Below are 26354 nucleotides of genomic sequence, written 5' to 3'. Positions count from 1 at the left end.
CTTGCGGTAGGTGAAGACGTTGTGGAGACGGTAGAGCTGGTGGTTTCTATCTTGTGTTCATTAAGATTCTGGTCGTTGTTGCCAGAGAGCAATTTGCGGTAGCCTTCCACAATGGACTTGATAACTTTGAAGAAGGCGAGCTCCTCTCTTTCCCGGTCGGACAAGAACTTGCCATTGAACTCGATAAACTTGAAGAAGATGCTTTTGATGAGTGCCTAGGTCTGGTCGCTGCTGCGCTCCTGGTCGAGCAGGGTGACAAGGCAGTCGAAGATGAGGCCGGTTGGGACGTAGTCGTCACCGAAGTTGATTAGCTTTAGAACCCGCCACGCGTTGAGTACGGGCAGGGCGGACTTGCCAACGCCGAGCAATTACTAATGCAGCAACGCCCACTCTTAGAAGGTGTAGTAGCCTTTCTCTGTCCTGCTCTGATGCTGGAGGATGATCTCCTTCAGTTCGTCCTGTTTTATGCTTTTGGTATTGCCCTCGTCGTAGCGCTACTCCTCCTCTTGCATAACTATAAAATTATTATCAACCAATCACTCCTTTTGGTGCCAGACTAAAGCAAGAAAGAAGGGATAATCAAACGATGCGTGGTGGGATATTATGGCTGATAGGGTATGTATAATATTGGCAGCTGCAAATAATATTGATGAGGTTAGATTGCTTCCACATAACAACCATTGCCATTCTTCTCCTTTTAGCTTCCGCACAAGCATAAGAATAGCCGAGCCTTGCCCCTGCAGGAGAGATAAACCACATATCTTTTAGCGAGAGCCACCTGTTCTACCTTTCGAGGACTGGTAGGCACTTTGGATTCATCTCTCGATAATCCGGCGAGATAATGTCGAAATACTAATTAAAGGACCACGAATCCATCATATCAGTAGATAAAGCCTCCAATTCAGTCATTCTCCGCAGTGCAAGGACCAGAGTGGTTCTTTTCGATATCTCCTCATTCCACTAAGAAGAACTTAACGTCCAGATCGCATTCAAGCACCAGCAAATAATCGACGTCCTCAAAATGAATGGCAAATACTTCGTGCTCACCGATAAGGACGTGAGAATGTACGACCAAAACGAATAGAAAAAGGGGGAATCCCTCAAAAACATCATCAGCAGCGGCAGGAAAAACTAATTCTTCAAGAAAATGTTCCTGAGACAGGGGGAAAAGGTAGAAGACATGGTCATTGTATTGATCAAAAACGGAGATGTGTGTATACGGTCGTTTAAGAAGATCAAAAGGGAGTTGATGAGTGCTTCTTCAAAGTTCCATACGAAATCACTGGCATCTAACGGATCAACCAGAGCATCCTTATTCAAACAAGCACGGTCAACTATGTGATTTCGCAAGAGCCGACATCCACATACAGCTTCTAAGGAAAGATCACGCAATTCAATGGGTAATTCATCCAGTTGGCTGATTTCAAGACGTATGATCTGCAGAATCAGATATTTTTGGATGGGATCATCGTGGAAGGAAGCACCAAGGAACAGATGTTTTGGATCCATGCACCGGAGAGCAACAAGATAACAGTATTCTACAACTCCGTCCTCGTCTCTTAGAAGGTCGTGGAGCAGCTTCCCAGAAGGTCATGGATCGCCGAAGCCAAAGCAAAGGGCGGTTATGACTTGCTGCTGGAGTTCTAAAACAACCGATTCGAGATGTATTAAATCTCTCTGGAGGAAGGCAAGCCTGCCAATTTCTCTTTAAAATGGTCTAACAAATCGCTCCAAAACCCAGCCATCAGTTCCTAGCTCTGATTTTTGTATCTTTCACTTATATCCCCTCATCCCCAATCCCTTTATTCTCCTATTCCAGCCAATCCGCGTTATAATAATTCTTTGTGAGTTTGCGAAGAGCTGCTTAAGGGAGCAGGGGTGAAAAAGCACGATAAGGGCGATTGGTCTAGTGGTATGATTCCTGTTTAGGGTACAGGAGGTCCCGGGTTCAATTCCCGGATCGCCCCTTTTTATCAGATACGCAATATCACCATTAGCCATATACATATCACAACTACGCCAAAAGAGACTGCAGCATCGATTGCTCGGAGGAAGTACGGGTCGGCCTGTATACGATGGCGTCGTTAGCATAGCCGACCTGTGAGGACAGCTATGGATCGTTGATGATGTTGAATGCCAGCAGGTCTGGCTGGTAGTCGATTGTCTTTTAGTCTTTTTTAGATGATTATGAAATTTTGGTGATGAGTGGCTGGATTTTGGCGAAGCTCGACTTTTTGAAGGCGAGGATAGGATAGATGTTGGGCAGTTGTGCCTTAGCCGAGTCTTAGATGTTCTAATGCTTGATGGTCAGGCTTTTGAATATTGCGATATCGGTAGGGTGGTTGACGAAGAAACTGTTGACGATGTTCAGAGAGTATGGGCTGAGGAGGATGGAGCTTTTATCCAAGACAAGTACGATTGATCCGTCTTGGCATTGGGTCTTAACCGCATTGCCTAAATTGTTGACGAATCCTTTCCTCTATGGCACAACGTTGATTTTCGCTTTAGCTGTCTTCTTCTCCTCCTTAGATTGCTCTTCGATGGTGTATTTGGCGAACATGTGCGTGTTGTCTGTGGATCCATCGATATCAACAATTCCGACCCAATCGCTATACTCCTGCGCGTTGATCTAGCTGATCTGTTCCTTGGTGGTGGTTTCGGAGTTGTAGGCGTAGAAGTAGAGGCAGATGGGGGTTTACTTTTTGGTTTAGAATTACTTGCTCAGGAGCGAATTCAGGATGCTGCCGATCCTGACTTTTTCCTTGGTTTGGAGCAGAGAGGCCCTGTAGATGAGGAGGGAGTAATAGTGGGTGCATGATGAAATCCCACTGAACTACTTTCCCGGCTAGAAGATATTGAAAAGTCCCTCCGGATCGATCTTGCCTTTCACTACGACCTCTTGATAGGCTTTCAAAAAGCAGGCAGGACTGTTGCTATCCTTTTCCTCCGTATTCTTCTCTGCAATCTATTGGATGATTTGCAGTTGTTTGTCGGATAATGCAACGCCAGTCCCTACCAGGTAGGTGAGTTCTAGCAGCTGGTGCTGTTGGTTGCCAATCTGCGTGAGATTTGAATTCAGATAGTAGAGGAGGGCGGTGCAGGAGGCGAGGACGAGGACGTTGACAAGTTTTTGCAGCAATCCCATTAATTATAAACTAACAATTCAATAGCCAAAGAATGGCCATTTTTATGAATGGTGTCTTTTTGGCCGGCCGGCAGCAGGTGATAGGGAATTGAATATTGATTCCCTCCTATAATTTTAAATTAAGGCATGCGCTTCTTCCTCACCTATCTTTTCAAATTGGCCCTCTTCCTGCTGGCCTTCGCCGTCCTCTACGAAATCGGGTATGGACTGGTGGTTTACTACTACTCGCTTTAGCTCACCGAGGAGGCCCCCTCTCTCGCGGGATTCCTGTCGCAGGCATAGGACACGCTGAATATGGCCATCTTCTACGTGCACAGTTTGGACTTTGGGGGATTCAAATTCGTTCAGCTGGTCGTATGGGCCTACCTCTACCACTTTTACTACCTCATCATCGTTTTCGTCTCCATCATATTCTACTACTAGTACCGCCTCAAGACACTCGCCCCGCCCACCTCTCAAAACAGCCCACAGTCACCCCCGAAGCCCACCAACAGCAAAAGAAGAGCCAAACCGAAGAGGAAGTTTAAAAATTGGTCAATAGTCCCGAATACAAGGCACTGCAGGCCGGCACCATCCCTCCCGTTGGAGAGAGGACGATTAGTAGGTGGAGAGGGAGCTGGAGTAGGCCGGCAAGGTGATTTTCGGCTGATGGTTTGAGGTTTTATTGATGAGTTGTGGTGGTGGATGCAAAATCAGGTTTATTTGAGGGGTGGTGCGATGATCTTCCTGGAGGAATAGGGGTCGAAAATGGGCGGAGCGTAGTTGGTTTCAAATTTGGGCCTCACCTCGATCCTGCTCGAGCTTCTATCTACAGTTTTTTATGTTATTTTCTGCGTTATTTGCCCCTTCTGCGCCGCTCTCTCCTCGCTGGACAATAGGTTTCGAGATGTTGGCTTGCTATTGTTGAGCGGGACGTTGGATTGGAGCGGGATGAAGGCCGAGAGGATTGCCTGATTGATCTTTTCTTCTCCTATGCGGCCCTGAGTTCCCTGGCCGAGTGCGAGCAACCCATATGTAATAGTTAATAGATTGATGACAACGAGCAGGCAAATGCTACAATAAAAATGATCACTCTCCCGCCAGCAGTATCACCACAACTAGCGGAAAAAGCTCTGGTTTATCTTCTAGAGAGTCTCGCGGATGCAAGACACCTACTGGTTCTGGTCGAGCTGCTAGATGTTCCGCAGGATTATACGCTGGTTCCTATTCTACACCGTTATCAAAAAATAACGGAAGAGCAGCGTCTAGAACAAACGGTCGATTTCCTCATCGCTCATCTCGTTTATCTAGTTTGCAGTCTTGCCTATGTTATCATGCAAATACCGATGAGTTTTTGCGCTGCTGCGTCGAAGAGAATGGCGACTATCGACCCTGTGCTGTCGGAAAACTCGAGGGGGCAATTGTACTTGAAGATGAGGTGCTAGCTTCCGCATTACTGGCATTCCGTAGCGCTCTTTTCCACTTTTTTCTTGCAGTCGTCGCAGATGTGGTAGATCAGCTTGTTGTCCTTGAAACTGCTCAGGTAGACTCTACTTTAGAAATGGCTTACTTTATTGTCTGCAGCTTTGAGTTGTTCGGATCGTCGTTGAAGAGAGCAAGCAACTATCTTGTGTTCTAAGGAATGATTTCAGGAGCTCCTTAGGGAAAGATATCTTTGAACCTTTCCTGCAGGAAGGGAAACTCGCTCAGGTGGATAAGGGAAGACTCTAGGCTGAAATCATAGTATTTGCCCTGTTTCTTCCTGATGTCCTCCACGATGATCCATTCCTTCTTCTTGAGGTTGAAATTCTCGAAATTCTTCATCTGGTCAGTCCAGAAGCTGATCCTGATGGACTTGAACCTGTTCTTGAGGACCAGCCTGATGACTGACTTCGTGTCGTTGGTATAGGTGGCCTTCTCCTCGATATCGTCGATCATCCCGATGACGTCGACGAACTCAGACTCGTTGTTGTCGTTGTCATGACTCTCGTGGTCCCAGCAGTAGTACTAGCTTGGCAATTGCTTCGTCAGCTATTCGTTGTAAACCTAAACTATCTTGTATTATTTTTCTTTGAGACGAATCTGCGTGCCTGAGTTTTTGAGATTGACCAGATCGAAGCCTCTAATGTAGTAGCTCTTGTTCTTCTTGAGTGTTTTCTCGTTGTTCATGGCCAGTCTGCCTGCCAGGTGAACCCGTATGAACTAATTGTGCTTGTCCACCAAGCCCAGGTAGCACACCGTCATTATGCCATCCTTGGTCTCCTTCTTGGCGGCCTTGAACCTCACTAAACGCGCAATCAGGAAGCCTTACTTTCCGTTTAGTATTTAGTTCAAAGTTAGCGATTCGTTCATGCCCTGTAGGCTCTGAGCTTTATTTGGATTATGACCGTTTGCCTACTTTACTTGGGTGGCCTGGTAGTCAAGCTGGGGATGCTGCAGCTATCTCTTGATATTTTTCTGCATGCTTGTTGGAGGGGTATTGGTCGTGGTTGGCATTTCAACATCCATGGCGCTTTCCAGCTTGATTACCGGTATACTATCACTTTTCCACCATTTCCCTCTCTTTCCAGCTTGCTTTTCTTGGCGGTTGGTTCTGCAATGTCCCTCTGGGGCGTCCTGGCATTGACCATAAACTGATGAATTTCCTGCGGATATCCAATAATTTCATTCCAGTTGGTGCAATCGCCCATCTTCCGGATCATTATCTTGAGCTTGGTGATGCGATTCTCGTCGATTTTGCTGAAATAGTCGATGAGCTTGACGATCTGGCATCGCTTAAAAGTGGTCACGGTGGTGGCGTTCTTCGTCTCGATGACGGCGTTGTTGCTTATCAGGTAGTTGCCGAACAGGGTGCAGTCGATGAAGTGGTTTCCGTCGGATATGCGTATGCTTGGTAGATCAACAGGTACGTAATTTCCTTCTCGTTGGCTTCGCTCTACTAGAAATCGAGGATCTGGACGGAGGGGTGCTTGACTTCGCAGCGGTTCTGCGTGTAGAGCTCGCGGATGCACCCCTCTGAGAGACTTGCGCTTGTAAAATTCATAAGAATTGGGTTATTAATCGAAAGTCACACTTTGCCCGCCATACACCACCACTTTTCAAATCAGACGCCTCCTCCCATTTTCATCAGTAGAGCAAATTTTCATATGTTTTGCATCAACAGTGACGATATCACGCAACCAACGCATATTGGCACCGCCCCTACGGGATGATAGATATTCAACCATATTTTGCCATAACTATCACGTCACTTCTTGGTCTTCTTTTCATTGGGTTTCTTCTTGAATTTCCCGCCCAGTAATCTCTTCTCGGTGATGTATGAGTCCCCCTTGCCTTCCTTGAGGGCGATGATATGCGGTTTTATGTATTCTTCGAGCTCGTTGGAGCACTTGAAGTAGGAGGTTTCAGGCTGGTTGTACTGTCTGCAGTTCTTGAAGATGCGCGCAATGTCGTCGCAGAAGTGCTCACGGTCTCGGTACTCGTTGTTGGACAACTTCTTCTCGATGGTCTTGATGTCGATCGGCTCCTTTATGACCACGTGGTAGTCGGGCACGTCGTCCAGGGATACTGGGTCGCGGAACGGCCAGGAGGACTGGTGCTTCTTCATCAGATCCAGGATGTTCTGGCACTCGAGCAGGAAGGAGACCTCTTTGGTCTTGATCAGTTCCTCGTGGTCCTGCCAGGTCCACCCGCTCTCCTTGACTCCTGGGATCTCCATGGGATTGACTCTGAAGAACTCTTCTTCTCCCTGTGCGTTTCTCCTGACGTAGGGTTCTCCAACTTTTTCTCGAGTGCGATTCCGTCGAACTTGTGGTTGTTGATGGAGAGTTCTTTGATCTTTTGGATGACGAACTCCTTCTGGCGTTTGATGATTTCGCTGATCTTGGAGTAGTCGATGGTGGGGTGCACGTAGCACTCCATCATGGTTCCGCCCTCGTAGTCCTTGATGTAGCCCTTCCAGCGCTCGGGCGGCATCTTGCAGTCCTTGCTGAAGCCCTGCTTGCGGAAGTACCCCAGCGCCAGGTTGTCGGCGTAGGTCATCAGGTATTCCACCTTTCTTCTCTGCATCTCCTCTAAATTCCCCCAAAATTACCCTTCAATTTATTCATCAGCCTCGTGCCGAAGCCCTTGATCTGCTCGGTGGAGGTGATGGCGAGGAAGGCGATTTCTGCGAACCTCTCCTGTTTGAACTCTCGGAAGCAGATGCCGCCGACTACTTTGGTGTTGTTCCTGAGGATGATCATGGACTCGTGGTTTCTATCGAAGACCAATTTGACGATATACTCTTTGGGCATCTTGGGGAGTTGTCTGGCGAAGATGTTCTTGAGGTCGAGCAGGAACTTCACGTTCTCGTGGTTCTGGTCGTTGCGGATCACGCGAAAAGTTATCTGGTTTGTCTGCTATTGCTGCTTGGCGGCGCTATCGCGAGCGACGAAACCGAGGCCCACGTTCTTGATCGAGAGATGCGTACCTCGCCATGCATGCCTACGAAGTTGTTGGGTTTTCCTTCTCTTCTTCCATCATGTGGGAGCACTGTTAAGTAAAATAAACAAATGGAGTGGGATAATCGAATCAAATTCCACAATTGAAGCGCAGACTTGGCGCAACTGATAGGGGGTTACAGTCAAAAACCATCACTGTCAGCCTCACTTCTCCTTCCCGCCGCAGCACCCGCCCTTCTTCTTCTTCTCCCCCGCAGCAGAAGTCAGCTTGTTACCCACCGCCACCTTACCCGCCGCCGGCTGGCTCTTCACCTCTTCGTACTTCTCTGCCAGCGCGGAAAACAGCTCCTGAGTTCAGCATTGAGTACATTGATGCCCTTGCCGTCCTTGGCGCTGGTCAACTTGAACATCGCTCCGATCGACTCGCGTACTGTTTGACCTAGTTGTAGCCGATAGCCTCTTCCTCAGTTCTGTCGATCTTGTTGCCCACCACTGCCAGGACTAAATCACTCATCGTTTACGCATTCCTTCGGGGCCCTTGTTCCTGAGCTCGTCCACCCAGTTCTTGAGTACCGCGAAGGACTCCTTTTTGGTTATATCGTAAACGCACAGTGCGATTTGGGACTCTTGATGGGAAGGAGCGTACATCTGTAGTAGATGGGGGCGATGGACTTGTATTTTTCTTGGCCGGCCGTATCCCAGACCTCGATATCAGCATTTCTACTTGGAAGCGTATGGTCTTGTCCTGTCCGTAGGTGTGAACCTTGGAGACGAAGGCGGCGCCGAGGGTGGCCTCGCTGAATTCGTTGAATTCGTCGTTGACGAAGCGGAAGAGGATGCTGCTCTTGCCGACGCCGGAATCGCCCACCACGATCACCTTTATCTGCGTTAGGTTTTGCTCCATCAATTATAGATTATTACCGACAGTCAACAAAAATAACATATCACGTATTTCTCATCGTTTGCGGGGGATCAGGCTGCCTTTGGATGAGTGTGTCCATTGTTGATGCGAGCTCCAAAGGAAGTGGCGGTGGTTTGGTACTTGTCCTGGGAGCGGTCCTTGCTGATCCTGGGCTGTTCGTAGCTGAGGTCGTTCTAGGGCTCCTCGCAGGGGAAGGCGAGGGTGTGCCTGTCCTTGAAGTAGAAGGTGGGCAGTTTGAACTTGTGCTCGCCCTCCCAGGTCCCCAAGCCGATGATGTTCTTGAGCTGCTTCTCGGTGAAGAGCACGCCCAGGATGCTCTTGAAGACGATGTTTTCGCGCTTGATCTCCTCCGATTCCTCCTTGATGAGCTATCGTTCCTTCTCGTGCTCGCTCTCCATTTGGAAAATCTCCTTGGAGGCTGCCTTGTACTTCTTGCGGAGGTCGTTGAGGAGTTCCTTCATCTCGCTGACCTCCTCTTCGAGGCTCTTGTAGTTCTTCTCCATGAAGCTGAGCTTCTGCTCGCGGATGTTGCGTTCCTCCTTGTACTTCTGGGGCAGCTCGTAGGGCGTGGAAATGAACTGCTCTTCCAGCTTCTGGATCTTGGAGATGAGTTCCTTCTTCTCCTCCTCCGCCTCCTTGGTGATCCTGCGGTTCTCCTCGATCAGGAGGTCCAGGTTCGGCTGGTCTTCCTTCTGGATCTCTCCCAGCGCGCTCCTCAGTCGGCGGATCTCTGATTCATACTCTTTGAGCAGGGCGTCCTTTGGGTCGAGGTTGATGATGGGGACATTGGTGATGTATTTGGCCCGGGATGCGTACTTTAGGGTGGAGATGGTTTCCTCGTAGTTGTAGCTGGAGGGGGAAACAGTGGCGATCATCACTGTCTTTGCGTTTCCGCCCAAGGAGTCCTGCAGCAGGCGCGTCAGCTTGGAGTCCCTGTAGGGAATGAAGGACCCCTTTCCCTCCACGAGCACGGAAATCACCTTCCCCAGAGCAGTCAGCGACAAGTTGATCTTGGTCGCCTCCAAAAACCTGTCCCCGATCGACCCCGTCTTGCTCTGCCTCTCCGAGCCGGCCAGGTCGACCAAGTTGAACTTCGACCCTACCAGTTTGTCGATATTTTCTGGTCCCTTTTCTAGGGACTCGACGTAGATGGTGAAGATGGAGTGCGAGCGTGAGGATTCGGTGTTCATGAGAGTTTCGCCTGTGGTTCTGTTCTGGTTGCCGATTTTGAGGTACTTCATCATTTCCGCGACGGTGGTGATGGGGACTTTCTTGACGTCTTTGATGAAGACTCCCTTCTCTGGGGATTCCCTGAGCTCCAGTTTGAATTTCTCGTTTATGTGCAGCAGGTCCCGCAGCTATTCGTTGTAGAGTTCTATATAGGAGCACATGATGAGGAAGTCCTTCGACTTGTCCGCCTTCGCGGACTACAGGATCGACTCGAAGCAGCGCGGAATGATGCCCTTGTGCTAGTCATCTCGCAATTATCCCATCATCGTGTATGTCTTTCCCGAGCCGGTTTGCCCGTAGGCGAAGACGGTTCCGTTGTAGCCCTGGAGGACTTAGCGGGTGAGGTGCTTGCTGGCGGCCTCGTAGATGGCCGATTGCGATGTCTCTGGGGGGAAGATATCGTCGAATGAAAAGGTTTTGCTATTTTTTCTTTCGGAGTTTATGTCCCGCACTGTCAGCTGCTTCTCCCCTTGGTCCGTAAACAGGAAGTCGTTGTTGGCTGACTAGCAATACGTGTACCCTTGGTGGCTTCCTTCTCGGTGAATGGACGGACGCGCACGAATACTTTTATACACTCCTCGGGCATTTGGAAAATAATGATTTTAAAGATGATTTTAAAAGAATTATCACTGCGTTTCCATATATACAACAGAAGAATCCTTTTTCCTCTCTTTTTGAGGTCCTTCCCCGCAAATAAAAACATTTCGGAATTTGCCTAAAAAGTACTCAAAAAGATAGCTTGGCTCCTTCCCTTCTGCAATCCCCAGGCCGTTCGGGAAGGCTGCTGCCGGTGTTTCTTTTTTAAGTTAACCGCTGGGTCGTATAAGTTTATTTATTTTAATGATTAAAATAATTTGTTAATAAGATTGGCATGATAGGAAGAAGGAATCTGGAGCTGCCTTTGGGGAATGGCGTTGGCACCCTCGCAAAGAAGGAGGCGGAATACTCGCCATCGACCTAGGACTCGGGTTCGCCTCGGGGGCAGCTGCCGCTGAACTACTTGAAACCTTCCATAAGGAAGGATAAGGAAAAGTCGCAACTTTGCAAAAAATTCATAGAATTCGGCTTCTGCCCCTACGAGAAGAAGTGCAAATTCGCACACGGCTCGCATGAGCTCAAGAAGAACCAGCAACCCAACTGCAGATACAAGACCAAGGAATGCGGGGTCTTCCTCAACGAAGGCTCGTGCATGTACGGATAACGCTGCAATTTCATACACGCCAAACCCGCCTGCAACCACACCCACGCACCCCACCGCCATTTCGATGCTGGCTTCCAGGAGATCAAGGCAGAAGGTAGGCTTCAGTCTAGGCTCCTCGGCTTGCTGCGCATACAATGAAAAACTCATTATATTTCTCATTTATTCCATTATTTCCTCTTTTTGGAAGCCGAGCCTGCGAAGATGTTACATAACCGCAGATAAAATAATCAGCGAGGAAGTTGAGTGGGAAAAGGGATAAAGAGGCGAAAATGGGGATTTATGCGTGGAATTAAGTGGTCTTTGATGGCTTGGCTGTTTGTAAATTATGCAAATTATCCATGGCATAAAAATTAATCCTAAAATGTGTAATCACCATCACGACCAGCCATATCTTTGCGACCAGGGATACAAACGAAGCTCTTCAACGAGAGGAAATAGGCAACTAATGACGACATCTTTATCAAGAACTTTGATCCATAAATTTATGCTCAATGATTTAGTAGTGCAGTTTAGCCGACGCTGATTCCTCTCACCATCATTTGAATATAACGCTAGCATCCGCATTGTCTTCTTTCGCTCATTAAAAACCAAAAATAAATCAAAAAAACGGCACTCCATCTCTATCTCATAAAACTCGTAACTCTTCGATCGCCCCATTCCCCTCTTCCGCTCTTCCCGCCCATACGCATCCTTTTTGCCTATTTTCCTGTGTTTCTTCGCATGAATTATATGATTTCGGTTGTAATGAACGGAGAACGAAGAGGAGAGGCGGGACAGGTGCTCTTCCTCTCCAAGCCCAGCTTCTCCAAATTCAACAAGAAAGAGCTGTGCTCAGAAACTGTCCACGATACAGACCAGCCCATATTCGCCGAGGAAGAACTGTGCCTCAAGAATGTAGGACCCATCCTCGTCCCCTACACAAACAGAATGTACAATTCTCTTGAGTCCTTCGACGTGCCTCATGAGCGCAAAGAGAAGGTGAGAGTGTTTCCCAAGGTTATGTGGAACTTAACGCGTGATCAGTCCTTCAAATGAAGAAAAGCAAAAAGGAATGAATCTGATAAGTTTTGTATTTTTGTCAACAATAACCATTTTCCATATATTTTCAGCATTATCGGCTCTGTTCCTTACTCTTTGCAAATTTTATACAGGTAGCATACTTTATTAAGTCTTTTAAGCTGAAAAAAATGCCAAAGGAGATACGATGGAGTCAGGATGCGACTTCAAAACTGCTCTTAGCAGATATGGCAAAAGATAATGCTGTTATCAATAAACTATACAAATGCTGTCTTATTATACTAATGCTAATAGCTAGGAATTTAGGAATGGAGGTGATCATTGTTTCTTTGTAGGCTTTTTTCTTATCTTTTCTAAAGCTTTGAGCGTCATAACATATGAGGCATACTATCTCTCGTCTTTGAAGTCTTCTTTCTTCAGGGGGGAAGGACCTCCCTGGGTGCTCTGAAGCCATGAGAGCCAACTTAGCAGACCCAGCTCTTCATCTCCAGCAAAGGCCTCTCCGATGCACCCTTCTCTCCTCGGTAAATTCCCATTGAGTTTCCCTTTTATACTGCGGAAGCAGGCTGGATGCCTACCGAAAGGGGGCTTACGTGGTCAAGCTTCGATATGAGAGCGTAGTCCTTGGCGTATATGCGTTTGCCGGCAATTAAGTTAGGGAACAGCATCTCCTCGAAGTAGTAGCCACTGTCGACGCCGTTATCATGCTGGTAAAAGATGAAATCAGGCATTTCGCTCGCGATCATGTAGATTTATGAGAACTTGAGGTATCTCCCTAAAAGCTGGTAGCAAATCTGAGAGTTGATGGGTACGATTGAATGCTTGTGGGCACCAAGGCTTTTAAACAAATCGCTTGAGCAGAAATGTTTTCCGACCATGTGACTAGAGTATATTGAAAAGTAACTCTAGGGTACAATTCCCTGAAACACGAAATGCTTGTCGGTTTCATTCTTAAAGATTGCGTATATTTCGTTTAGGTCTTCTTTTAGCTCTTGCATGATCTTCTTATCATGAAACCTTTCACTAGTAAATACCTGAGCGCGTTTATCCTCGAAGAAGTTTGGGATTCTGGCTTTGATTATGTCGATGTAATCAGAGACTGTTTTATTCTAAAACTCAAAGAAGTCTGGCTTGGACTTGGGATCAGATACGACTTTGCATGCAAAATCATAGTCATCTGGCATTTTAGCCTTTGGCTGCATGTATGAGTAGCTTAGGAATAATGACTTCATGAACATGTACTCCATTCTTCGATCTTCGCTGATATATGGCTGGTCTGCATCGTTTTTGCCAACTTATTTCGCTTTTCCAGCGATTTAGTTGGTGATAATTTCCCAAATGTCTTTCCTAATGTAAATAATTGCTCTATTTTCTATGATGTAATCAAAAGAAGCAATAATTTTTCCAGCTTTAGAGAGTTTACTAAAGTTTTTTTTGATATTGGGTAAGATTTCTTTCGATAATTATATTACTCTTTTGGTTTCTTGAACTTATTAGCGTATTTTCTCGGGGTTGGATCGTTAATCTTACTCAAATTGAGCACATTGTATATTAACTGCCTTCTTAATCTCCTTTGCATGTTTTTCCATGATCTTCAACAATTTGCAGCCAAAAGTATCCGAGTTTAGTTCAAAAGAATGATCAATTTAGTCATTAAATTCCTTTTACCTTTTGTCCTATTATGGCTTTATGCGCTTCTCCTTCTTATCTTTTGGCTCAATAAACTTCTTATATCTCCGAATGATGATGTGTGCGATTTCATGGTATAGGCAAATGGCTAAGTAGGGCTTGAGTGGTCCAGCTCTGAACTCTTAAATTGACTGGAAAGGATCGATGTGGTTGAGGTTGATGAAGATGCAATTATCGTTGGAAGTGGCAAAGACTCGGTCTGAAGGATAGCATGGCGTGTAATAGAGTATTATATTGCCATTTATTGCCATCTATACTGTACTTTGGATGAATTGTTTGATACTGTCTGAATCTGAAAAGAAGGCTTTTTCTTGTTAAGCTAGGTGTTTTTTCAAAGCAAATGCAATTTTTTCCCATTTTTGAAGGATTTTGCTCTTATTTTATCCAATATACCAAATGTCTGGATAGTCCTCTTTGAGATAGCAGTCTTAGTACCATCTTAGTAGATCCTTTTAGTTCTCTCCCAGAATTTAATCCTCTACAAACCCCTACTTAAGAGCATAATATTCATGATACCTACACACCAATGCCCGGAATGTCTTAACCAGATAGCTTTCCTGTTCGTAGGAAATGATTTGCTTGAGGATTAGCTGTTTTACCTCCTAAAGTTCCTCCTTGAAGACCTAGGTCAAGTTTATCGAAAGAAATCTCTTGGTTGAGTTCCTATCCACGCCGTCCTTCTGTAAAAAGAAGCTTGGAATTTATTTCCCTCGAATGTATTGGCTCCAATTGGCGGCTGGCGGGGCCAGTTTCTTTTTCTAGGTATGGCTGGTCTCCATGCTCCTTATTTCCTCTCTTTTTTCGTCCCTTACCTAGCTGATCATACCTTATTGACCGATCTAAAAGCATACCTCTGCAAAAAAATCTCTCGTTTCTTTTTCTTTTCTATCCTTAGCTCCTGCAGGTAGTTTGTTTTCTTGGTTAAATCCCTTAGTTAGCCAATGGAACAGTTGATTGGTGTAGAGCTAATCAAGGCCACGCATGCATGGGACAAAGTATGGCTGATTATCTACTTGTGAATCCCTTTCCCATTGCTTAGTCGCATCTGCAAGATAGCAGATGAACTCGGTGTCATCCATTCTGCGAATCTTTTCGATGAAGGCGCTTTGCTCTAAGTAGCATACAATACGTTTTTCATAAAAGTATTCCACCAGATCCTTGTTCGCCATTCCTCTGTTCTTGTGGAGGTAGGTTAAAATATTTAGTAATTCTTCTTTGCTCGGCGGGTCTATGTCTTTTTCCTTTTAGAATTCGTCGAAGTGATTTTATTCGAAGCCGAGGAGTTGTGTGAGATAGTCGATACTGGTGGGATCGTCGATTTGCTCGTTGACTTACACGTTTGGCTTTATCACCTCCTTCTACTTGTTTGGCCTTTGCACCTCCTTCTACTCGTCACTATCGTCTTTCATAAAGTATTACAAAAAAAAATTAAATACTTTTGATCTATAAATTGTAAGCTCCATAAAAAGTAGACCTGGAGCAAATCAATAACTGCATCTTGATTACCGAAATAATAATTGTGTGTATATTTTTGATAAAATCTTTCGATAAAATATTCGTAGCTAAGATTAATTTAAGTTATCTATGCATAAATTATGGAAGGGAAGTGCTTTTCTGATTACTTTTACGCACCATTTAGTAAAAGTAAGCTAATTTCATTCCATCTATCTTCCATCATTTGTGAATGATAATTAAAGCACATACTGAAGGAATATATTGATGCTTTACAACCAGGATATGTCGATAATTATGCCTTTACCATTACGCATCTACATCTTTAGCAATCATAAATAGAGGTATTTCAAATAACTACCCTTTGTGAGATCGGTGGCTTTGAAATTTCGCGTCTATCTTGAGATGCTGTATTCTTTGGAAAATCGATATACCATAAAATTTCTCTTGGAGAATACTGTTTTAATGGCAAATTCAGCTCATATAGTAAGTGTTTTTTTTATATAATAAAATCATATGAATTCTTATGGGTACTCATCTTGTTGCTCATCTTCAAGTAAGGCTTACTTTTTCTACTCCTTATGAGTCTCACTGGCCTATTTTTGGTTATTTATATGAAAAGTGTTAGGATTTTCTTCTAAAACTGTTGCTTCTTTATCTTGATGCCTAAGCAAAACTAACGATTAGACCATACTTTCGCTTTGGCGTGCCTATTTCTTATCGTTTCGCTTGATGTATCGATCATAGCGGGAGCTATTGTAAATGATCCTCCTCAGCTGCAGTTTTTCCTCTCTTTCCTTCTCCTTCCGCTACTCTTCGAGATCCAACTGCTTGAACTACGCCAGGACTGCCTTCCTGAAGGTAGTGATGGGGTATCTGTGCTTGATTGGATCCAGCTTCAGCTTATGCTTCCTCAGCTTTTCCTATATGTTGATCGATCGCCACACTTTCCCCAAAATGTCCTTTTTGACTATCTACTTCGCGATGATGCCAGCAGAGTCAATCGTCTTTTCCACGTTGTCCTAAAATGTGAGCAGCTTGGATGGATCTTCGGAGAATGGATTGGAATTTGGCTTGTTAATGGGCGACAATATAACATCTTTCCTAATTTATGTGGTTATTGTTCAATTTTGCTGATATTTTTAGCTCTGGAAGCAGCACGGTCATTCTTCTCATTCGAGGTGGATGAAAATGGCTGCTTTTTCACTCTTTCCCTGATTGATTTTGCCATTTCCTTTATTTTAATTACATTTATATGGGATTCAATAGCCAATCGCCTATATGCTTGGTGACTGCTTTGAAATTTATGACAGATTCGATGCTTCAACTAGAAGAGTCCCATTCTTTGGAGTTATTGTTCTCCTTGCGTCTTCATGAAGCTTTGCGCATTTTGCTTGCTTAGTAATTTTTGGCTTTTTTACTTCCTTTCCTATTTTGCTGTTCTTGATTATTAGATACTGTTTTCTTCTGTTTGGGTGGTTAGATAGGCGTCTAATCAAACTAATTATCGAATTCTCCATCTTCAGATGCAAGAGCAGGTTGTTCAATTCCCCCAGGGTAAGATTGATTTGGACTATTTTTGGCATTTTAGACACCTTTATCTTTCTTGACATTGATTTCAGTTTGAGGGAGGGTCTCTCTTTCTCGGGATTGATGGCGGCATCCATTTGGGTGCAATTTTATTGCTGATTATGATAAGCTGTAATTATGAGCAGATTATTAGATCACACTGCAATCACGCTTAAAAAGAGAGGTGAAGTATACGCTTCCCGGCAGTTTCTTCTCGCTCTCTCCAAACCTGGGAATCAGATTTCCGAACTCACGTTCTTCTCCAGTCTCGACTCGTTCATGCTTCGGGATGTGGAGTTGATGGACTTATCCTGACCGACTAGGCTCTGCAGCCTGGAGAGGAACATGGGGTCGTTTTGCCCCTTCTCGCCTGACATTTGGGACTTCCTCAGCTCCTGCAGGTTGGTGCAGACGGAGCAGTGGTCGCCGTTGAGGATGGAGGTGGTCGATTGCGCAACTGGCTCTACGAACCTGCTGATGGTGAGGTCCTCGCTGGGCCCGATGATCTGGGATTCCTTGATGATCTTGCTGCTGAGTGAGTGGATTTTTACACTTCGGGGATGGAGGTGTCGCCGTTGAGCGCCTTCCTGTAGGAGAAAATGGACTCCACGCTCTTGGAGACCTCATCTTAACCTGGGAATTGGAGTTTACTGGGGCGGGAATGGGCGCCTTGTTGGCGAAGGACCGCAGGTTCTCTATGTCCTCCTTGATGATCTGGATCTTCTGGTGGAAGTCCGGAGAAGTTCCGTCGCGGTAGGTGCGTTTGGTGATCAGCTTCTTGCTGAACTACAGATGTCCCTACTTCCTCGGAGTCAGGATCACCCGCTCAGTCGTTGGAGAGTAGCCGGCCTTGCCCACTCCTGATAGGCGAAGCGTATCGATCACCATTGATCCGTTCCTGATGGGGACGCCGAGGCCGCTTTCGCGCATGGCTACCATGTATTCCTCCTTTGCTGCTACTAGACTCTTTCCGATCTGCTTGAAGTTCATGCCTTTGGAGAGCTGCTTGATCCTTCTTCCAGGTGACGAAGGTGGCTTCTCCGCTGACCAAATCCGCGTCCAGTTGTGCAGCTTTAGTCTTGTCCATCTTGGCGGTGACGGCCTGCACGAGGGACTTGACCATGTCTTTGAGTTTGACGTTGGGCGCCATGTTGAAGCCGAAGTTGCTCTTGTAGAAGAGGTCGTTCCACCACACCCGCACCTCTCCGTTGCCGTCCACGCCCACCATGCCTGCCTGCACGATGAAAGGGAACCTCACTCTGTGCAGCAGCTCCCTGAAGCCTCTGCACGCCCCTTCAAGCACGCACAGTGCCTCCTCCGTTGTGAGTTGGTTCTGCTCTACACTGAGTCTCCAGGGCACGTAGTCGGTCACAACGGAGACCTGCATGGCGGCCTTTCCCATGTTGTAGGTGATCTGTTCATCCTTGATCTTGCTGACGACCACGACGTTTCCGGAGTAGCTTCCTTCCTGTTGAGGTAATAGTTGACTTCGGTCTGGAAGTTGGAGGTCTCGAGGGGGATGGCTTCGTAGACGTGGACGAGGCCCCTCCTGAGAGAGTCGAGGCAGACGGTGGGCCTGCCTGGGAGGGAATCGCTGGTGAGTAGCTTCCTGTAGTTGTTTGCCATGTGTTAATATTATTGCTTGATTCGTTGTCTTTATAATGAAACGCTACACTACTGTCCCGAAGAGTTTCCCCATTTCGAGGGATCGCCAGCAGGGGAGCAGAGCAGAGCGGTCGGACCGTCGCGGGGGAAACCGCTTTTATGAGTGAAAAGTTAGATATAGGAAAGCTAGACTAAAATGAAATGGGTAGGGGAAAATGCAGGAGAGGTGAGGATTTGGTTGTGGAAGCGGAGGGAATAGGGAAATGGGGCGTGAATCGAAAAATAGGATTGGAAAAATATTAGCTTTGCTTGTTTATATGCGTTGCGAATAATTTGCAACTACTCTCCAATAAAACAGTTGAAATGCTGAGGAATGTCCTGCAAACCTCACCCCAACAAATTCACCAATTACATAAAACCCGCTTTCCCCTTTCGCTTTAAAACCACCGATATTCATCCTCCAGCTATCCACTTTGCGTATATTTCCTTCCTGCGGTTCAAGCTTAAGCGAAGTCTGATGGATATCACCATTTTATTTTCCTGTTTGCATGCTCTCAACAAGTCCAAACTATTTATAATGGACCAGGAGCCGCCCGCACAGCAGCAGCCATAGCCGTAGGCTGTCGACAGGACCAAACTCTACGTCAGCAACCTCGACCCGTCGGTATTGCTCCTCTCACAAAGGTCTCCAACAGGAAGACCGAAAGCGACCTCAGATAAATTTTCTCGAAATTTGGATCGATCAGCTCGGTCAACGTCGCAGAAACGAGAAACATAAAAAACTGTACGCCTTCGTGGTGTTCAAAGACCCAGCAGAAGCCGCGTAGGCCATCGACAAGTACCACTCCTGTAAGTGAGCCTCCATGACTCCTACTTCGGAGATGAGCGCATCAAGGTCGAGTACCAGCGCGCCCAGCTGAGGCAGCGCGAGGAGAGAGAGGAGAGGAGGCCAGGCAGGGACATGGGGTACATCAGCCGCAAAGTAGCAACGTGACCTGCTTCCGCTGCAGACAGCCGGGTCATTTCGCCAGGGACTGCCAGCAAAACCAGGTAACGCCCCCACCACATAGACGCCGACCACAAGAACCGCAACAACCGCGAGCGGGAGGACGCCGGAAGGCACCGCAGGAGGAGCCGCAGCAAGAGCCACGAGAAGCGAAGGCGGGAGAAGAGCAGCAGCAGCAGTAGCAGCAGTTCCAGCTCCAGCAAGCGAGGTAATGACCGAATGATGAAGATAAGCGCCGCCGGCACCGCAGCAGGTCAGCAGCAGCAGTAGTTCGTCCTCCAGTCCGTGATTTCATGGCCTAATACACACTCATACATACAACACATCGTTATGCAAATCACTGGGATCGGTGGTCCATCACGTACCTCTGGATCTGTTCGCGGACTACTTCCAGGAGTTAGTTGTAGTTCTTGAGCTTGAAGGACATCCAGTAGGTCGCTCGCCGTAGATCTTCCAGGAAACTTCTCCCGAGTTGACGCCCATCAGGATCTTGGTTATCACTTTTCCGTTCTCGTACTTGCTGACCGCCCTGTCCCTGGCCTCCTTGACCTCGCAGCTCCTGAGTTCTCCCTCGTTGGACATCTCGTGCTTGAAGAAGAGGCAGATGCACTCGTAGATCTCTGCGAGTTCCTTGGGCTCGATCATGGAGGTGGGGATGAAGATCTCGGTGCCGTTGTTGGTGAGCTTGCCGTAGAACTGCTGGAGGTTGTGCTTGAAGTAGGCGTCGAGGTCGGCGGGGAGGGAGTTGGGGGGGATGGGGGCGGCGCGCGGGAGGAGGCGGCCGGTCTGCAGGATGTTGGTGATGTGGTTGCGCGAGTGCAGGAAGGCCAGCGACCAGAGCACGTTCAGCTTCACCAGGCTGGCCTGCTGCACCTCCTGCATCTCGGCCACCACCTGCTCGATGAACTCGCCGCCCATCAACCGCTCGAAGCCGCGCTCCACCAGCTGCCCCAGCTCGTGGTCGATGCCCTCCTCCACCTCCTGCTTCTTGCCCTCGAACTGCCACACGAAGATGGGGTTTTCCTCCTCGACCTTGATGAAGTACTCGTCCTTGAGGCGGTAGAGCTGGTGAGGAGCTGGATGGGCTTCATTTGGAGCTCGTTGCACTTGTCGATGAGGGGATGTAGATGCTTCCCCTCACCTTCTTGCAGCCGTCGACCAGCCGCCGGAAGAACTCCGAATTGTTCTTGATTTCCGCCTCGTTCTGCCTGTAGAAGCCGATCTTGAGCAGCTCCTTGGAGGTGGGCAGCACCTTGAACCGCACCTCCTTGTCCTCCCTCAGCAGGTACTCCACCTTGAGGATGAGCGTGAGGATGGCCTCCTCCTTCAGCTGAGTCTTCTCCACGAGCTTGTCGATCCGCATTGAAAAAGCTGCGAGTTGACCTTGGGCGGCTCCGCCTCGTCGGAAGCTGTCCTATCTCCTCCGAGTCGAGCTGCTCCTCGTCTTCCTCGTAGATGATCTGTTCCTGCCTGTTGACCTGCTCCATGATGATGGCTGCCCGCTTGATGACCAGCTCTTCGTCCAGCCTCTGCATTTCGGCAGTCATCCGCTTCTTCTTCTGCTTTTAGTGGCGGACCACCGAGTTGTCCTTGAGGAACTGGTAGATCATGGCGAGCAGCGAGGGCTCGATTTCATCTGCGATGATGTAGTTCCGCTCCGTGATGTAGTCGCCTTCGTCGAGGAAGAGGTGGCAGTAGGCTCTGCGTTCCCTCCGGCCTGCCCTGCCGATTTCCTGCACGTAGTTCTCGATGCTCTTGGGCATGTTGAGGTGGATGACGCACTCGAGGTGTTCGAAGTCGAGGCCCATCCCGAGGGCGACGGTGGCGACCACGATCTTGATGGCGCCTTCCCTGAACTTCTCGAGGGTTTCGGTCTTCTCCTTGTTGGAGAGGGCGGAGTGGTAGATGGCGGCCTTCGCCGAAACCGAGTTGGTGATGTAGTTGAACACTTCCCCCATGATCTTGCGGGTCCGCGTGTACACCAGGATCCCTTGCACTCGCCGATCAGCGGGTCGTTCAGGTACGGATCAGCGACTCGTACTTCAGCTGCCCCCGCTCGCGACTGATCGTCACGAACAGGTTCTTGTTCATGCAGCTCGAGGAACGCACCACCTCGCTGATCTCCAGCTTCTCCACCACCGAACGCACCGTCTACGGGTTGGCGGTGGCGGTCAGGCCGAGGATGGTCGGCTTCTTCGACTTGTAGCGGACCATGTTGAGGATGATGTCGCCGAGGGTGAGGAAGGAGGTCCTGAAGTTGTGGCTGAGCTCGGAGAGGGAGTGCGCCTCGTCGACGCAGACGAAGCTGGCTTCGGGGAAGTCCTCCAGGTGGTAGACGAAGTCGGTCTGCAGCGCTTCGGGCGTGAGGAAGAGGATGTTGATGGATCCTCGCTTCACCTGCTCGGCGATCTTCTTCTGCTGGTCCCGCTTCAGCAGCGAGCTCACGCAGGCTGCAGTCAGCTCCAGCGGCAGGTGGTCCAGCTGGTCCAGCATCAGCGAAACCAGCGGACTGATCACCATGCAGAAGCCCCTGCTCAGCATCGCGCTCAGGATGTAGGTGAGCGACTTTCCCGAAGCCGTCTCCGAGATGAAAAGGGTGGACTTCCCGCCCAGCACGTTCTGGATGGTTTCAAACTGGCCCTCCCTGAAGTTCTCGAAGCCGAAATAGCTCCTGAGGCTCGCAGTCAGCTGCTCCTTATCGGTGTAGTCTGTGGGTGGCGTCCATATGGGTTTTTCTGACTTTGGGACTCCTCGTAGTCGCTGTCTTCGTCGAGGGTGAGGGTGAGCTTGAGCGACTTGGAGAGGGAGGAGATGTAGCTGTTGTAGGCCTCTCCGTCCTCGATCACCAGCTCGGTTTGCGCCCGGTACTTGGGCCTGAGCTGGCCGTTCTTGGTGAACCTGCGCATGTTGATGTGCAGTCCGCCTAGGAAGCGGTCCTTGTAGCGCCGCTTGAGGTCGAGTCGCTGGTAGTTGGCTTGCTTCTTGATCAGCTTGGACTTGGTCTTCTTCTCCTCGCCCTCAGACTTCGACTCCTCCTTGCTGTCCTCGCCCCTCCTGCTTTTCGGCCTTCTCTTTCTCCTTGTCCCTTTCCGTCCGCACCATCTGCTTGATTTCTTCCTCCATCTTCTTGAGGTGGATGTACTGCTCCTTCCTCTCCTTCTTCTCCTGCTCTTCGCTCTTCTTGACCTCTTGGGGTCCTCCTTGATGACCAGGGTGGACTTGGGCTTGTATCCGCTGGAGAAGATGTTCTTGCTGGTATCCTTTTCAGTATTTTTCTTCTTCATGCCCTTCATAAGCTCGCCCAGCTCATCGCCATTGTGTACATTCTTCTCATTCTCCTTCCGATCGATACTGATGCCGAGGCAATCATCGACCATCACTATCTGTTTGGGCTCGTCATGGATTCTTCTCTTTCCTTGGTCTGTTCTTTTTATCTTCTTTTCTTCTGCTTTGCGTCCTCTTCCTGTTTGCTGCGTTCTGCCTTTTCTTCTCTTTCGCGGTGGGCGGCGAGGCTGTAGAGGTCGTTTTTGAAGTAGGCTCTACTAAGTGGCGAAGGGGGTACCTCATGATTTAGGCGCCAATGAATTAACTTAACAATATAAGTAGTGAATGATCTGCTGGGGATTAGAGTTATAATATTTATCAAAATGCTCACGAACCAGCAGAGGCTCCACGAACTGCTCGCCAAAAACGCACCCTCCAAAAAGGAAAGGGAAGAATCTTGAAACTCATTCGCGTAGGCAAATACGACCTCCCTGAAAGTGTGTTTTAAAATGCGTTCACCTTGTTGAAAAATGGATCATCCTCCAACCAACGTAACCCATCGCTGATGCAGGTTTTCACCAAGCTAACGACTTGATCCTGTCCGGAATGTAGCTGAGCATCGGCAGCAAGCTGAAAGGCTACCTCTTGAAGTTCCGCTAGGCGCTCGGCGACGTCCCCTACATCCGCAAACTCAGCGCGCTCATGGACTTCAACTCCAGCGCAGAGCCAGTCAGCGACCACTTCGGAGAGGTCATCGTCGAAGACAGGACCAACTACGACTCCAAAAAGCAGTCCCTCACTGCTCACAAGGTTTTTCCTCCCTAGGCAGGTCGTGTACGACTGGGACGACTACGTTGCCAGTCTCAACAAATATCTCGAGGACAATCCCAACGACGTGGAGGCTTGGATGGAGCTGGGCGACCTCTACACTGAGAAATCCCAATACCTGCGTGCGCTCTTCTGCTACGAGGAAGTCATCATCCTCAGTCCAGAAAACGACTACTACTTCATCAGGCTGGCCGAGCTCTACTACACCGACGGAGGAAAAGCCAACCTCGCGACTGCAGTCAAATATTACTCCTACGTGGCCAGCAGAAACCCAGCCAATCCTCGCGCGCTGTGGGGCCTCTATCGGTCTCTCGCTGCCCTGAAGGACAACCTCGAGGACCACGAAAAGGAACTGATGGAGGTAGACGATTTTATATGTAGAAAGTTAGCGAGAGCATCCACAAGTTGTACAGCCAGAAGAATCCCAGCCTCAAGATTCACCTCGCCTTCTGATTGTGTCCTGCAATTGTTTTAGCATCCATATCATCAATACATCAGCATAATTATCTTACACAGTTATATTGACGGATAGTATAGTATTGTTTTAGCAATGGAAGAAGAGAAAGCGAGGAACAGCTTCACCGATAGCTACCACATCCAGCCGGCATCCGTTTCGCACGATGCAGCCATCATCTCCATCATCCAGTCCGCTCAACCAACAATCCGAAGGAGTGGACAGCTGCAGGCTATCAGAAGGGAAGAAGACCATGCTGGAAACATTCAAACAGACCATCCACTCTCTCTCACAAACGCAAAGCAACCAAAACGATGATCCAACTGGCAACTTTACGATGAATTGCACCAAGGAAGCAACGACGCCTTAAATGAATCATTGCTTCCAAATCAAGGAGGAATCCAATTAGTCAGAAGAACAGTCAGCCAAACCAGAAGAGAGTGAAGGGAAAATAAAAATATCAGCAAAGGTCCCCAGTCTTCGCCATAGGTTCAGCCATTTTCTAAGAACAAATAAACTTCCTGATTCCGCTTTCCTCAGCTGACAGTTTGAGACTGTCTCTAACTGCCAACATCAAGAAGGCCATTTCTATCCTCTGCAAGGGAATCCTGCTTCAAAAGTACTGTTTTGGCAGAGAGAAGATAGAATAATGCGTGCTTTGCTTTTCGGAATGCTTCGAGTTCATGTCCATACAGGCACTTAACAAGAAGGAAACAAAGGTTTACTCCATGAACAGCTTTGTCAGCGTCCAAAAGGCTCAAAGACGTAGAACTTGCAAAAATATGTCGAAAATGGTTTACAATTGATGAAAGCCGATGTTTCAGCATCCTTTCAATGGAAGAGCTTTGATATGATGGCCAAGAACACTCAGGAGCGAGATTCAATCGTTACTGAGATAAAATTGCTGAGCGAGAGTTCATGATTGAATGATTATGCATATCCTCATCGTAAATGATCATAGTTTGCTTTTTTCTACGATTTTGAGGCTGCTGAGTGCCTGGTGATGAACGGAGCCACTTTTGCCACTCCTGATGGATCTGCTTCACTTCCTCCACCTCCAGCACCCTGCTGAACCACTTGCTGATCAGCTGGTACTGGCTGAAGCTCTTCTCGTATACGATGTAGTTGGTGATCTCGAAGAAGTATTGCAAATCGGCAATGGTTAGGTGATCCCCAGCGACGAAGTTGAACTTGCTGAGCTAAAATTGCCTTAGAGCTGAGTCATAGCGCTGTGCATCTCCTTTTCTGCAGCCTAGAGATCCACTCTATAGACTGGCTTTTGCTTCTTGATTCCTCGTAGTTTTTGAGGAAAATGATCCTGAAGAGAGCGGGCCTGAAGCTGTTCTGGTACCATGATAATGCTGGTTGACGATGCCTCTCTGCTACAGAGTCAGTCCATAGTACTTTCCAAGCTCTTTGGGATACTTTTCGCATAGATAGACGAGGATAGCGTTGCTTTCCGCCAGCTTTAGTCTCCATCGGTGATGAAGGGGATTTGACCAAGCGGGTTCATCTGCAGATACTCCTTGCTTCGCGTCTGGTTGTTGGCCATGTCCATCGTCAATGCCTTATGCGCAATTTTGCCGATGTTCAGAAGGCACTTGACGGATCTTGCCGGCTGGCTTCCCACGTTCCAATACAGGGTGATACTCATTTATGATATATCAATAGCCAATGCATAATGGCCATATAGAATCAAAGCTTGCTGCTCTCCTCTACTGGTAGATTCTTGAACATCGAAATCATCCCGGGAACTACTGTTTGCCACTGCTCAGTTATCGCTCTCACCTCTTCAATTTTCAGCATACGATCGTACCAAGCCTTAATGAGTGGAAATTGATCCAAGCTCAGTTCGTATAACTAAAATTGGTGGTTTAGAAGAAGTAAAGCAAGTCGGCTATGGTCGGCCTGTTTCCAGCTAAAAATGATGTCTTTGAGTGCTTGAGCTGGTTTTCGACCTGCTGGACAACATCAAGCATCTACTTCTGAGCTGTTTGGAGCTCACTCCTCTTGATGGCTCTCCTCCTCTTGAGTCCTTTGTAAATCTTGAGGAAGATTATCTTGAAGACTGCAGGCCGGTAGATGGATTGGTAGGTTGATAAAAATTGGTTCACCAGGCCTCTTTGCTCTCTGGTCTACCCGTAGTATGGCTTTAATTGCGGGAACTTCTAGCAGAGATAGACGAGAATGGCGCTGCTTTAAGCCAGTTTGAAGTTGCCGTCGGTGAGGAAAGGGATTTGTCCGAGCGGATTGATCTGCAGATACTGTTTGGATCTTGTCTGGTTGCCCATAAGGTCGATTTCCTCTAGAGAATGCTCGATTTTGCCAATTTAGAGCAGGCACTTGACGGCTCGCGACGGCTGGCTGATGAGAGTCCAATACAGGGTGATCGGCATTATATAATTATATCTTCAATACATTCATTCAACTGCATAAACGATTCATTGATCATCTCACTTGTGTGGTAAGAGTAAGCATGGTGGAAATTAAATGAATACAGTATAAGTTGGTCGTCTTGCGGATGGTGGAAATTCGAACATATTTTTGGGTA

The 26354-nt window shown here is 47.7% G+C and overlaps 2 protein-coding genes and 1 non-coding gene across 3 annotated transcripts; 1 reads left to right on the top strand and 2 right to left on the bottom strand.

The window, feature by feature from the left end:
- Positions 1 to 1895: 1895 nt before the first annotated feature.
- Positions 1896 to 1967, top strand: TRNAP-AGG (transfer RNA proline (anticodon AGG)). The gene has a single exon. It is a non-coding gene; the product is annotated as a tRNA-Pro (tRNA).
- A 5803-nt stretch (positions 1968 to 7770) lies between these two features.
- On the bottom strand, positions 7771 to 8470 carry LOC116244726 (GTP-binding protein ryh1). The gene is made up of 2 exons (XM_031616620.1): positions 8177 to 8470; positions 7771 to 7914 (listed from the first exon to the last, which is right to left on the bottom strand). The coding sequence occupies exons 1-2, from the start codon at positions 8468 to 8470 to the stop codon at positions 7771 to 7773; spliced, it is 438 nt and encodes a 145-aa protein (XP_031472480.1).
- Positions 8471 to 8856: 386 nt separating this feature from the next.
- Positions 8857 to 11066, bottom strand: LOC116244724 (uncharacterized). The gene is made up of 2 exons (XM_031616619.1): positions 10719 to 11066; positions 8857 to 9846 (listed from the first exon to the last, which is right to left on the bottom strand). The coding sequence occupies exons 1-2, from the start codon at positions 11064 to 11066 to the stop codon at positions 8857 to 8859; spliced, it is 1338 nt and encodes a 445-aa protein (XP_031472479.1).
- Positions 11067 to 26354: the final 15288 nt, after the last annotated feature.

This window comes from Nymphaea colorata, unplaced genomic scaffold (assembly GCF_008831285.2).
Source record: "Nymphaea colorata isolate Beijing-Zhang1983 unplaced genomic scaffold, ASM883128v2 scaffold0282, whole genome shotgun sequence".
In the NCBI taxonomy this organism is placed as follows: Eukaryota; Viridiplantae; Streptophyta; class Magnoliopsida; order Nymphaeales; family Nymphaeaceae; genus Nymphaea; species Nymphaea colorata.
This window is presented reverse-complemented; position numbering and strand designations above follow the sequence as displayed.

What these genes read in the sequence shown, in the direction of transcription:
- LOC116244726 (XM_031616620.1), bottom strand. Translation starts at nt 8,470, where the DNA reads ATGGAGCAAAACCTAACGCAGATAAAGGTGATCGTGGTGGGCGATTCC. An exon ending in CAAGAGTCCCAAATCGCACT is followed by an intron (nt 7,915 to 8,176) that starts GTGCGTTTACGA and finishes TGCTGAACTCAG; the next exon opens with GAGCTGTTTTCCGCGCTGGC.
- LOC116244724 (XM_031616619.1), bottom strand. Translation starts at nt 11,066, where the DNA reads ATGAGTTTTTCATTGTATGCGCAGCAAGCCGAGGAGCCTAGACTGAAG. An exon ending in TTCCTTATGGAAGGTTTCAA is followed by an intron (nt 9,847 to 10,718) that starts GTAGTTCAGCGG and finishes TACAACGAATAG; the next exon opens with CTGCGGGACCTGCTGCACAT.